Source organism: Dysidea avara, chromosome 5, assembly GCF_963678975.1.
Source record: "Dysidea avara chromosome 5, odDysAvar1.4, whole genome shotgun sequence".
Lineage (NCBI taxonomy): Eukaryota > Metazoa > Porifera > Demospongiae > Dictyoceratida > Dysideidae > Dysidea > Dysidea avara.
Genome location: NC_089276.1, coordinates 16,838,007 through 16,851,751, shown reverse-complemented (window position 1 = coordinate 16,851,751; position 13,745 = coordinate 16,838,007). Strand labels below are relative to the sequence as shown.

The 13,745-nt window shown below is 39.6% G+C and overlaps 1 protein-coding gene across 1 annotated transcript in view; it reads left to right on the top strand.

Annotated features, from left to right (window-relative positions):
• LOC136255059 (uncharacterized) overlaps positions 1 to 3,359 on the top strand; it is a 35,610-nt gene extending 32,251 nt beyond the window's left edge. The window contains exon 2 of the mRNA XM_066047777.1: positions 2,139 to 3,359. Within this exon, the coding sequence (XP_065903849.1) occupies positions 2,139 to 3,359 (1,221 nt within the window). The remainder of the gene's footprint in view (positions 1 to 2,138) is intronic.
• The last annotated feature ends 10,386 nt before the right edge of the window (positions 3,360 to 13,745 follow it).

The following is a 13,745-nucleotide window of genomic DNA, read 5'->3' as shown; positions in this document are numbered from 1 at the left end:
ATGGCTATGTGTTATTTGCTGCTATTGCAGGATTATCAATAAGAGAATGAAAGAACTTCTATACCTATGCAGCTGTATGGCAACCTAGCTGCAAACAGTTGTTCATAATTGTTTAGCTCATTAAAAAACAAAAATAAATAAAAATATAAAATAAAATACTAAAAAATAACAAATAAACAAACAAAAAGTAAAATAAATAAAAATAAAAATTAAGGATTGAGCGAACTTTACAGAACAAATTATATAAGTGAGTTCGCAGCTGCATGGCAACCTACCTGCAAATTACATTCATAATTGTATGCTAACTTGGCCCATAGAATTGTGAATTGAACCTTTACAAAGCAGATTGTAGATAGGTCCGCAGCTGCATGGCAACCCAGTTGCAAATGGCTTGCATAATTGTATACTAACCTGGCACACAGAATTGTAAACTGAACAAACTTTACAAAACAAATTGCTTATAGTATGTAGGTCCGCAGCTGCATGGCAACATAGCTGCAAATGGCTGTACACTTGTTTGGCCCATAGAATAATGTACAAACTAGCTACTAGCTACACAAAAAATGAAATAAATGAATAAATAAAACTGTGTGTAGCTGTGATTCGTAGGACTACAGCTGCATGGCAACATAGCTGCACAAGGCATGGCCGGTAGAGTAAAACAGAAATACAGTCATATGGTCACCCATGTGGCTGTAGTAGGTCTGCAGCTGCATGGCAACATAGCTGCAAACTCGTCCGTTCCCTTGTGGAATGTGACAGTACAGGATCCTAATAGGGTCTTACTGCAGCAATCCTCCTACAATCTATTTGTTCGTATGCACTAGTAAATATGGACAGGTCATCCCCAAGCCATTAGGTTGGTTGGTAAATGAGACCAGTGTGGTACTTAGGTTTGTAGTATTACATCAATAGAAAGGGAGAAAGGACTTTGCGAATACTGGAAGTGCTGCAGTGGGACACTGGGAACTTGTACATTTACCAAACCCAACCACAATCCTAGGACGGGGGTTGTATCCAAGGACCATTAGTCCTACTACTAACATTAAATGGGATTATATTATATGGTGTGTATTTTATAGCAGTTTAGAAGCAGTAGATTGTAAGCCTCTACAAATTTGGCGGTGGGAGGTGGAGGTAAAGCCACTCATTTATGCAAAACTGAGAAATTGTTTACCGATACATTAACAAACTACCAATACAGTAACATAATTACTTGGACAGGGTTATCAGAAATAGCAAATGTAAAGATAGCCTTAATAGCATTCTTTCTCCTATCATGTTACAAATGGGAGTCCTTAATCCATGCATCCCACATCCCACAAAACAATAATACCTTAGTTTGTATTCTAATTAGTAGTATGGTGTGTAGGCGGATCAAAGGCTGCCACCAGTGATACAAATCAGCTATAACAAATGGTTGTAACATAGCTGAGTATGTACTTCCCTTTAGCCACACAATCTGGCAACTAATTAGTTAAATACGTGGCTAATGAATGACGCAAGTTAATGAATGAATATTGCTATCCACAGCTTACTTGTCTGAATGAATGGGAAGTGGTACAACCACTGGATCCATATACCATGTGTCTGCTTGTTTGCCAATAAATTAAGCTGACAAAGTATAGTCTAAACCACTCAGCAGTGACTGTCACGTCAGCTACACATGTGAAGGTGAAGCAGTACAATGGCTGGACTAATTGGCCACATACTTGTTCTTAGGAAACATGCAAATTAGCTACCAATGGATTAACTAATCATCAAGACAGTTATTGAGTAAAATCATTCCTTGTGTACAGCACTCTAGCTTTCTTGTTTCTTCCATGTTACAAATGCATGCCTTGATCTGCACATGCTTCATATCATGAATCAGTTGAACACATCCATTTTGTTTGTATCCGATTTGTAAACAGTCAACCCCAGGCCTGTGGCCCTCAGGTGTCGTAATTACAAATCACAAGCCTCACAACTATAACTTGTAAACACTCTGCATTCAGATGTAATGCAAACCTCATGAGTGTGTTATAATTACTACGGACATACTACTAATAATTACATTTTTATATGTTCTAATCGCAGTTTTGTAGGTTTAAATTTATTTTATTATAGGTAACAGTTACTATATTGGATTTTTTCAGAATTACAATGGTGGTTCAATATCTCTCTATTTAACCAATACTGGATCACTAGAATTGTCTTATACCATAGAAGCTCCTGGAGTAGGATATTACACTAGTGGAGCTATTTCTGGTACAAGTTCAAAAGTTGTAAAACTTTCTTCAAGTCTCATCACTAATTCATACAATGATCAAAATAAGGGGATTCACCTTGAGACCAACAGTACTAATGTAACTGTGATTGGTCAAAATGATGTATCTCAGAGTAGTGATACATTCCTTGCCTTACCCACTGTAAAAGTGTGTTGTACTCATTGCATTTATTATGGAATTTCAGTATCCTCTGGTGTATCTCAGTATGATAATGTAATACTGATTGTTGGCACAGAGGACAACACAATGATGAATTTAACAGTAACACAATCTGTTAATGTCAGTATTAATGATACTATTAGCTCCCTAACACATGGTAGTCAATACTCCTTCATAGTCAGCAGGTTACAAACAGTGTATATTGGATCATCAAGTGACTTGACTGGGACCAGAATTATCACAGACAAGCCAGTGTCTGTGTTTAGTGGTCATGAGTGTGGAAATGTACCATCATTGAGTTATAGATATTGTGATCACTTAGTAGAACAGATTCCACCTACCACATACTGGGGTAAAACATATTACATTGCACCACTACAAGGTAGAAGTGCTTACACCATCAGAGTTTTAGCAGCATATAACTCAACTGAAGTTTTCATGGACTGTAACAATGTGAAGAATTCCTATACTATTAATGCAGGTAATTGTTTTACAGTAACTCATCAATACTATTGTGCAATCCACTCTAACAAGGAAATCTTAGTAGCTCAGTATAGCATTGGTAATCCAATGATGATGCTTGTACCAGCTACAATGCATTACGATAATGAAATCAACCTATCCACAATATCATCAGGTTACAATGACTATATCAACATTATAGTATTGAAGGAGTATTATCAGCCTAGTATGATGTATTGGATAACAGGAGGAGTGAAGAGGTCATTACAGTCACAATCTTGGAACACAATAACATTCAACCAGGTCACTGAGGCATATTATACACAACTATCTGTATCAAATGGTCCAGTAACAATTATACACACAACAGCCAATGCATTGATGTCAGCTGTAGTGTATGGATTTGACTACAGTGACGCTTATGGTCACCCTGGAGGATTCAGTGTTCAGAAAAAGATTCAAGGTTAGAAATTCATGGAAAGCAATCTACATATAACTAGATTATTAATTCCACTACTTTACTAATTCAAAATTAATTATGCCATAATCAAAGTATAATGAAATGATATATGAATGATGGTATTACAGCATAGTTGTTTTGGAAAATCCTGTTGAATACCAAAGTACATAGGGATCTCTCAGATAGTTCATATGATGCAATAGCTATAGAGATTTCTCATATGATGCAACAGCCTAATTAATTACTTATGAAACAACAAGGAATGCTGGTTCCATTTTCATGTTATTAGTATCATAGACCACGGTAGTGGTTCATAATAGAGATCGCCTATGTTTTGTTTCCAAAATCCTAATAGAACACTCAACTAAACACCTTAGAATTTTTTCCAACCTCAAAAGAATCCACAGAAGTTAATTTGCAAGATGTTTAGGTCTACTAGCAAATATGAAGTAAAAAGGACCTGAAAAAAGTACTTTTTAAAAGAACTTTTGCTGTTAGAACCATAAACCGCCAGTCAGATCCTGTTGTGAGTCAGTTGCCACTGTCAGCAGATGGTGGCTGTTTTGGTAAGGTGTGCAGGGCTTCACGGATTCTCCTTTAAGCCTTGTAATAGGTGCATGTTCAGAACACTTTTTCTAAACCCTATTTAATACTGCATGTGTTACTAAGATGGCTTGGAGGTAGGAATTCTTGGGGATTCTAGTAATTCTGTGGAAGCCACAAGAATTGCAACAAGTCCCTAGGTAAAGCACCTGCACTTTCACACCCTGAGCAAATCTCAGGATGGATAATGAGGGAAATGGAATTGCCTATAAGTCTCCCTAATGAGACTTCCTGTGGTGCACTTATTCCCCCACACCCCCATTAGAAATCTGAACTGAGAAATTCCAGGTTACACTTTAAATAATCTATTTTGTTGGGTTCTAAGGTAGTCCCATGTCCAGACCCCTTTGTTATTTAATGTTTTTAATTGCCAGTACCAGGGGTGGATACAGGGGGTCAAAGGGGGCTCTTGACCCCCCTCCAAAAATTTTTAGTATACCAAGATCGAGATACTCTAATAGAGCAGTCACTCTAATAAAGCAGTCACAGTATTAGAACAGTGTGTAGTGAGCTATTTAGGGATTTTTATGTACTTTATCAGCTATAAATACGTGGTTGGTGAGGTGGGCAGCTATTGTCAGCTGGCTGTGACCTTTTTTTTTCTTTTCTTTGGTCTCACCTTATCAAACCAGACACAATGTAGTGCCTCAGTTCATTTTTGACCCCCCCTTTCCATAAGTCTGGATCCGCCCCTGAGTACCAAAGGGAGAGAGTTAGGGAGGGACAAACAGCCTTACCATCCCTTTCCATCCTTGATCACAAATGTTGGTGATACCAGCTGTTCCCGCTAGACTGGAAGTGCCTCACACCTAACCCACTACCATCAGGTCAGTATCACACCATCAAAGAAAACCCCATTGTATACAGTTGCTAGTTTAACTGGCTAAACTTCATAAATCTGCTAGAATCGAATCTGCTATCATGAACCACGGTAGTGATTCATAATAGAGATTACCTATGTTTTTGGCCAAAATCCTAATAGAATACACACCTAAACATCACCTTAGGAAGTTCCCCCAACCATAAAAAAGCCTTAGAAGTTAATTTGGAAGAACTTTAGGTACACTGGAAAATATGAAGTCAAAAGGAGTGAATAAAAGTACTTTTAAAAAACATTTTCATGGATTTTTCCGGCACGATGGTATAAAACACACGCTGAGTGCAATTCCAACATTCTAGCACTTCTTTTGTACATTTCATAGTACGATGTGCTAATCCTGAAGTGGGCATGCCCACAGAAGTCCCATTTCTGGGATAACTGGATAGTTAGTGCACTATTGCAATTTTATTACATAACCCGGTAATACTTTTCTTTTGAAAATAGGGTTGATAGTCACGTTTTTAACAATGATGCATTGTTATAGATAGGCTGAGACATATGATGAATGATTTTTAAGAGGTGTGGCGTGATTCAGTCATGTACATATATGCATGCGTGACACTGGGTTTGTGATAAAACTTGAAGAAACCAGCTGTGAAGACAATGATTCTGTAAGGAGCGATATAAAGTAGTTTCAGACATTGTAACACTTATTTCTAGATAGTGGCCAAATGTTTCTCAAGGCTGCTTTTAGCATATTTTGTAGTTTTGTTTTCTTGTAATTACTTTGTGGTTGTGTTTACATAAACAAAAACAACCTAGAAAAGATTATTAGTACACAGTGTTTGCGTAGAGGTATAGTAACCAAGTGGTTTAGTGTACAGTGAGGCTTACACAGTGTGATTTGGTGTGCCTTGTAAAGTGCAACGGGAAATTCAGCCGTGAATTAATAATTATAAATTTTCTGAAAAATGCCATTTTGTTCATCTTATTATTATTATTATCTAATCCAAAACAGCCAAGCTGTAAAAAAAGTGTACGGCCCTCAGAAAGGCTATGGTGCAAAAAGATGTGAAATCCAAGGTGGTGGCCAAGAATGGCTGTGATGGTAGGTTAATGGTAAAAATTTTAATAACGACAATTCAGGTGAATTTTTGTGCCGCTTCACAAAATTTACCTAAATTGTCATTATTAAATTTTTTACCATTAACCTACCATCACAGCCATTTCTTGGCCGCCACCTTGGATTTCACATCTTTTTGCACCATAGCCTTTCTGAGGGCCGCACACTTTTTTTACAGCTTGGCTGTTTTGGATTAGATTTCATTTCTTTTTGTATTTGTATACCCCAAAGCCGGCCTATGGCCAGCTTTGGGACTTTTTTAACCTATGTTTTTTTCTTTACTACAGGAAGAAGAAAAGATGAAGTAGATGTACTTTAAATATTTTATCAGTAAATGTACAAATTATATATGCTGTATAATACATATGTGACCGGATTTGCGAAAAGGGGTCTTCCACACACATCCAATTTGCCAACTTTGACAATTGATAACTTCATATTGGAAAGAGCTATTGCCTTGAAATTTGGGCAGTGGTGAGCACCACTATATATAGCTGAATACATGGTGAAATTTTCAGGTTAATATGTTACTTGAACACTGAGTTATGGTCTCCAACGTTTATGGAATTGGATGTTTGTGGAAGACCCCTTTTCGCAAATCCGGTCACATATATTGATTACAGAAATCTCCATGGTGGTTTCTTTGTAACTGAACACTCTACAAGGTGACTTCTTCTAATTGCTCTCTCTACAGGGTGAATTGTTTGTAGCTGAACGATCTACAAGGTAACTTCTTCTAGCTGATCTCTCTACAGGGTGATGTGTTTGTAGCTGAATTCTGTATAGGTGATTTGTTTGCAGCTGAGCTCTTTACAGAATGGTTTCTTTGTAGCTGAACTCTCTAAAAGGTAACTTCTTCTAACTGATCTTTCTACAGGGCAATTTGTTTCTGGCAGAATTTTCTACAGGGTGATTTCTTTGCAGCTGAACTCTCTACATGGTGGTTTCTTTGTAGCTGAACTCTCTACTAGGTAACTTCTTCTAACTGATCTTTCTACAGGGTGATTTGTTTGTAGCTGAACTATCTACAAGGTAATTTCTTCTAGCTGATCTCTCTACAGGGTGATTTGTTTGTAGCTGAATTCTGTACAAGTGATTTGTTTGCAGCTAAGCTCTTTACAGAATGGTTTCTTTGTAGCTGAACTCTCTACAGGGTGATTTGTTTGTAGCTGAAATCCCTACAAGGTAACTTCTTCTAGCTGATCTTTCTACAGGGCGATTTGTTTGTAGCTGAGTTCTCTACAGGGTGTTTGTTTGCAGCTGAATTGTCTACATGGTAGTTTCTTTATAGCTGAACTCTCTACAAGGTGATTTCTTCTAGCTGATCTCTCTACAGGGTGATTTTTTTGTAGCTGAACTCTCTACAGGTGATTTGTTTGTAGCTGAACTCTCTACAAGGCGATACTTCTAGGTGATCTCTCTACAGGATTCCTTGTTTCTAACTGAACTCTCAACAGGGTGATCTGTTCATAGCTGAACTTTCTACAGGGTGATATGTTTGCAGCTGAACTCTCTAAATGGTGGTTTCTTTGTAGCTGAACTCTCTACAATGTGACTTGTTTCTAGCTGATCTCTCTACAGGGTGACTTGTTTCTAGCTGAACTCTCTACAGGTGATTTGTTTGTAGCTGAACTCTCTACATGGTGGTTTCGTTGTAGCTGAACTCTCTACAAGGTAACTTCTTCTAGCTGATCTTTTTACACTGCATATTTGTTTGTAGCTGAGTTCTCTACAGGTGATTTGTTTGCAGCTGAACTCTCTACATGGGAGTTTCATTGTAGCTGAACTCTCTACAATGTGACTTCTTCTAGCTGAACTCTCTACAGGGTGACTTGTTTCTAGCTGAACTCTCTACAGGTGATTTGTTTGCAGCTGAACTCTCTACATGGTGGTTTCTTTGTAGCTGAACTCTCTACAAGGTAACTTCTTCTAGCCGATCTTTCTACAAGGTGATTGAGTTTTTTGCAGCTGAACTCTTTACATGGTGGTTGCTTTGTAGCTGAACTCTCTAAAAGGTGATTTCTTCTAGCTGAACTCTCTACAGGATGATTTGTTTGCAGCTGAACTCTCTACGTGGTAGTTTCTTTGTAGCTGAACTCTGTACAATGTGACTTCTTCTAGCTGAACTCTCTACAGGGTGACTTGTTTTTAGCTGATCTCTCTACAGGGTGACTTGTTTCTAGCTGAACTCTCTACAGCCGACTACAGGTGATTTGTTTGCAGCTGAACTCTCTACATGGTGGTTTCTTTGTAGCTGAACTCTCTACAAGGTAACTTCTTCTAGCTGATCTTTCTACAGGGTGATTTGTTTGTAGCTGAATTCTCTACAGGGTGATTTATTTGCACCTTAACTCTCTACAAGGTGACTTCTTCTAGCTGAACTCTCAACAGAGTGATTGATTTTTTTTGCAGCTCAACTCTCTACATGGTGGTTTCTTTGTAACTGAACTCTCTACAGGGTGATTTGTTTGTAGCTGAACTCTCTACAGGGTGATCTGTTCATAGCTGAACTCCCTATAAGGTAACTTCTTCTAGTTAATCTTTCTACAGGGCGATTTGTTTGTAGCTGAGTTCTCTACAGGGTGATTTGTTTGCAGCTGAACTCTACATGGTAGTTTCTTTGTAGCTCTACAATGTGACTTCTTCTAGCTGAACTCTCTACAAGGTGACTTGTTTCTAGCTGATCTCTCTACAGCGTGACTTGTTTCTAGCTGAACTCTCTACAGGTGATTTGTTTGCAGCTGAACTCTCTACATGGTTTATTTCTTTGTAACTGAACTCCCTGCAAGGTGACTTCTTCTAGCTGATCTCTCTACAGGGAGATTTGTTTGTAGCTTAACTCTCTACAGGTGATATGTTTGCAGCTGAACTCTCTACATGATGGTTTCTTTGTAGCTGAACTCTCTACAAGGTGATTTCTTCTAGCTGATCTCTCTACAGGCTGATTTGTTTGTAGCTGAACTCTCTACATGATGGTTTCTTTGTAGCTGAACTCTCTACAAGGTGATTTCTTCTATAGCTGATCTTTCTACAGGGTGATTTGTTTGTAGTTGAACTCTCTACATGGTAGTTTCTTTGTAGCTGAACTCTCTACAAGGTGATTTCTTCTATAGCTGATCTTTCTACAGGGTGATTTGTTTGTACCTGAACTATCTACATGATGGTTTCTTTGTAGCTGAACTCTCTACAAGGTAACTTCTTCTAGCTGATCTCTCTACAGGACAATTTGTTTGTATCTGAACTCTCACATGATTGTTTCTTTGAAGCTGAACTCTCTACAAGGTGATTTCTTCTAGCTGATCTTTCTACAGGGTGATTTGTTTGTAGCAGAACTCTCTACAAGGAAACTTCTTCTAGCTGATCTCTCTACAGGGAGATTTGTTTGTAGCTGAACTTTCTATACATGATTTGTTTGCGGCTGAATTCTCTACATGATGGTTTCTTTGTAGCTGAACTCTCTACAAGGTAACTTCTTCTAGCTGATCTCTTTACAGGGTGAATTGTTTGTAGTTGAACGATCTACAAGGTAACTTCTTCTAATTGATCTCTCTACAGGGTGATTTGTCTGTAGCTGAACTCTCTCCAAGGAAACCTCTTTAACTGAGCTCTGTACAGGGTGAATTGTTTGTAGCTGAACTATCTACAAGGTAACTTCTTCTAGCTGATCTCTCTACAGAATGATTTGTTTGTAGCTGAACTATCTACAAGGTAACTTCTTCTAGCTGATCACTCTACAGGGTGATTTGTTTGTAGCTGAATTCTGTATAGGTGATTTGTTTGCAGCTGAGCTCTTTACAGAATGGTTTCTTTGTAGCTGAACTCTCTACAAGGTAACTTCTTCTAGTTGATGTATCTACAGGGTCACTAGTTTGTAGCTGAATTCTCTACATGGTGGTTTCTTTGTAACTGAACTATCTACAAGGTGACATCTTCTAGCTGATCTTTCAACAGGGTGATTTGTTTGTAACTGAACTCTCTATAAGAAAACTTCTTCTAACTGATGTCTGAACAGGGTGAATTGTTTGTAGCTGAACTCTCTACAGGGTGATTTGTTTGTAGCTGATCTCTATACAGGTTACTTATTTCTAACTGATCTCTTGAATTCTGTTCAGGGTGACTGCTCTATTAGGATGACTGCTCTATTAGAGTATCTCGATCTCGCATTTGCTACACCAAGTTGGATTTCGTGTTATAACTCCGTGGCTTTAAGTCTGATTCTTCTACACCATTGAAGAGCCTTTTTAAGATGATAACTCCATCTGTACAGCGATTTTCAAAGCATTACCCCAAGTGGTTTATCTGGTAGGCGTGGCAAGCACAATAATAATAATAATAATAAAATATAATAATAAAAAATTACCTAATCTCGATTGCGTAATTGTTATACACTGTTGCTATTTTCGCTGTATCTTCCTGGTTTTTAGCTCGATTTCTTTCAAACCACAAAAGGTTTGAGGTTCAATAGATAACCTATTCACCCACCGATTTTCAGCTTCTTCCCATACGCGGTTTACCCTGTAGGCGTGACAACATATTTGTGTTATTTTTCGTGCATAATCGTTCATAACTCTTTGCCTGTTTATGGTATTCCAGCCAAGGTTGGTACCGAGATGCGCCTTTATACCCCCCTTCCGTGTGCCAAATTTCAAGGCAATCGGATAACGCGTTCGCGTTTTATAGCAGTTTTTGTAAGTGTGCAAAAAGAGGAAGAAACATAAGAAGAAGAAGAAAAAAAACGAAGAAACTAAGCCAATTTTTGAAGTCGCATATCTCAGGAATGCCTGAAGTGATTTCGCTCAAATTTGGAATGTGGAGTACTGAAGTTGGAGGGAATCTACACAGCAAAATTTGTCTTGTTTCATCAAGGCAGCACAGAGCTACGGAGGTGCGAAAATTGCGTTTTGTTTCTTCCTGTCAATATACTCACGGGATTGCGCGCCGGCTTCTTGGGCCGCATGACACACTACCGTGTGTCTTGATTTCTAGGCCTGGGGCAAACACAACCAAGTACAATCACCAATGGGACAACCTACTAATGAGGCATGTACAAACAGTACATGGCCAACACAGTGTGTGCAGGCTTGCTTGCAGAAAAAAGTGGAGGGTGAAAGTGAGGATTTCAACACTTGGCTATAGCTTACCCTAGTGAGACAACATAAATGAGTACTAAAGCTTGAGAAGATTCTGAAGTAGGCAAACTTTCCCTCCCCTACATTATCTTTTCCCCGCCCCCACACAAAAGAAGTGGTCTGGCTAAGCGAGACTAATCTACTGCGTGTGGCCGATACAGTTTTATTATGTAGTCCCCGTCCACTTTGTCTGGTAAAGCTTAACAAAACTGATACAAATACATTTGGGTTTCAAGTAAAAATCAGCCCTATAAAACTAGAGTTAAAGTTGTGTTATGCTAGAGTTAAAACCCTCTTTTTGAAACATGATGTATACAGAATATAAAACATAAATGTTAAGCATAGTTACCTTGTTTAATTGTCGAAGCACAATCTGTCAAACCGGAGACTAATAGTGCATTTATATTAGCAGTTGGGCACAACATGGCACAGTACAGCACGGCATGGCATGCTTAATTTTGCTAGTGTAAACGGGTATCAATCTGAGTCAAACCATTACGTGCCGGGCTTGCTGGGCCCTGCTACTTCAACCGTGCTGGCTCGGTATGGCACGGCACGGTAGACAAATTGGAACAAACCTTGCTATATCCTTGGCTGCTGTACGTAAATACGATGGCTTCTACCATGGCCAAACGAGAAACAAAGTCCAGTTACCATGTTCGACTTGAAATAAGCTGTCCATTGTGTAGTGATAGACTTTGACAGAACTTGCACATGCACACACCATGATTGTAACACTGAGGTTATTTTTAGATTGTGCACGTGATGTACGGATTGACACGTTTCCAATTATAACACTATACATGGTGGCAGCGTGCTCTGCAACTCATGGCACAAATCCGTCTCCAGCCTCTCGATCCCTTTGATTTCAAGACGCCCGATGACTGGCCGCGATGGAGAAGGAAATTTGAACAATTTCATTCTGCTTCTGGCCTCCAGGACGCCTCCGCAGCGAAGCAGGTGAACACACTTCTATACTGTCTAGGAGAGGAGGCGGAGTCCATCTTAACTTCCACGAACATTAGTGAAGATGGACAGAAGGACTACGCAGCAGTTCTGGCGAGGTTTGATGGGTTCTTCCAGGTTAGGAGAAACGTTATCTTCGAAAGAGCACGATTTAATCATCGATGTTAACTTCCTGGCGAGTCAGCAGTGCAATATATTGTGGAACTATACAACCTAGCTGAACACTGTAACTATGGAACTTTCACATCTGAAATGATCATTGATAGACTCATTGTGGGCATACAAGATGCTTCATTGTCACAGCGACTCCAGCTAGATCCCGAGCTGACTCTAGAGAAGGCGAAGAAAATTGTCCATCAGCTTGAGGCGGTACAGGAGAAGCAGCAGGTGCTCAAGGGAGCAACATCAGGTGGTCTGGATGAACTGCAATGAGGCTACCATAGAACACCAAGCTATGACACAAGACAACCACAGCAGCAGAACCCAAACAGAGACAATCTGAGGGCAAACCTTGTTTTCGGTGTGGAAAGGGACAACACCCAAGGGAGAAATGTCCTGACAGAGATGCAGTCTGCCATCGCTGTCAGAAAAAAGGCCATTATGGAGCCTGTTGTCTTACGAAAATAGGTGAGGTAGCTTCAGACCATTGTTGCACCTGTGGCAGTAGGAATATGGACATAATCTCAACCATACAAGGCCTTAGCCTAGAATCAGCCTTTTTGGATGCCATTGAGGACACACAGGCCACTACTTGGACAACCACAGTGAAACTAAACAATGTGGATGCACTATTTAAGCTGGATACTGGGGCAGAAGTCTCTGCCATTACAGTTGAAACCTACCGAAAGCTAAATGTCAAGCTGGCAAAGCCATTGAAGACCCTCTATGGACCATCACAGGCCACTCTGACAGTGAACGGACAATTCGAGGGGAAACTTGAGCACCAGGGTAAGCAAACCATTCAATTAGTGTATGTAATACAAAACCTGCAGAGAAACCTACTAGGCTTACCTGCTATCGAGGCTTTAAACCTTGTAGTTAAAGTAGACTCTATGAGTAAAAACACCCAATGTGCAGTAGTAGAGAAATTTCAGTCCCTATTCCAAGGACTAGGGAGCTTTGGTGATGAGTACACAATTACACTGAAAGAGGGAGCCACCCCCTACGCTATATTCACACCACATCACGTCCCTATGCCACTGCATACCAAGGTGAAAGATGTACTTGATAGAATGGAGTCATTGAACGTTATCTCTAAAGTAGAAGAACCATCACCTTGGTGCGCAGGGATGGTGGTTGTACCCAAGAAAACAGGTGCTATCCGAATCTGCGTAGACCTAAAGCCGCTTAATGAAAATGTACAACGTAAGGTGCACCCTCTACCTTCTGTAGACGACACACTGGCTCAGTTGGCTGGCACCAAAATCTTTAGCACACTCGACGCCAATAGGGGCTTTTGGCAAGTCCCCTTAGATCAGTCATCAAGGTCATTGACAACCTTTCTAACCCCATATGGACGGTACTGCTTTAACAAGTTGCCATGTGGGATCTGCAGTGCCCCAGAATATTTCTAGCATCAAATGGACAAAACCTTAGTTGGGGTTAGAAGGCGTGCTTTGTCACATGGACGACATAATTGTTTTTGGCGCCAACTAAGAGGAACATGATACTCGATTAGAACGTATCCTTCAGCGACTTCAATCTGCGGGTGTTACACTTAATGCAGACAAATGTAGGTTTGCTAAAACAGAAC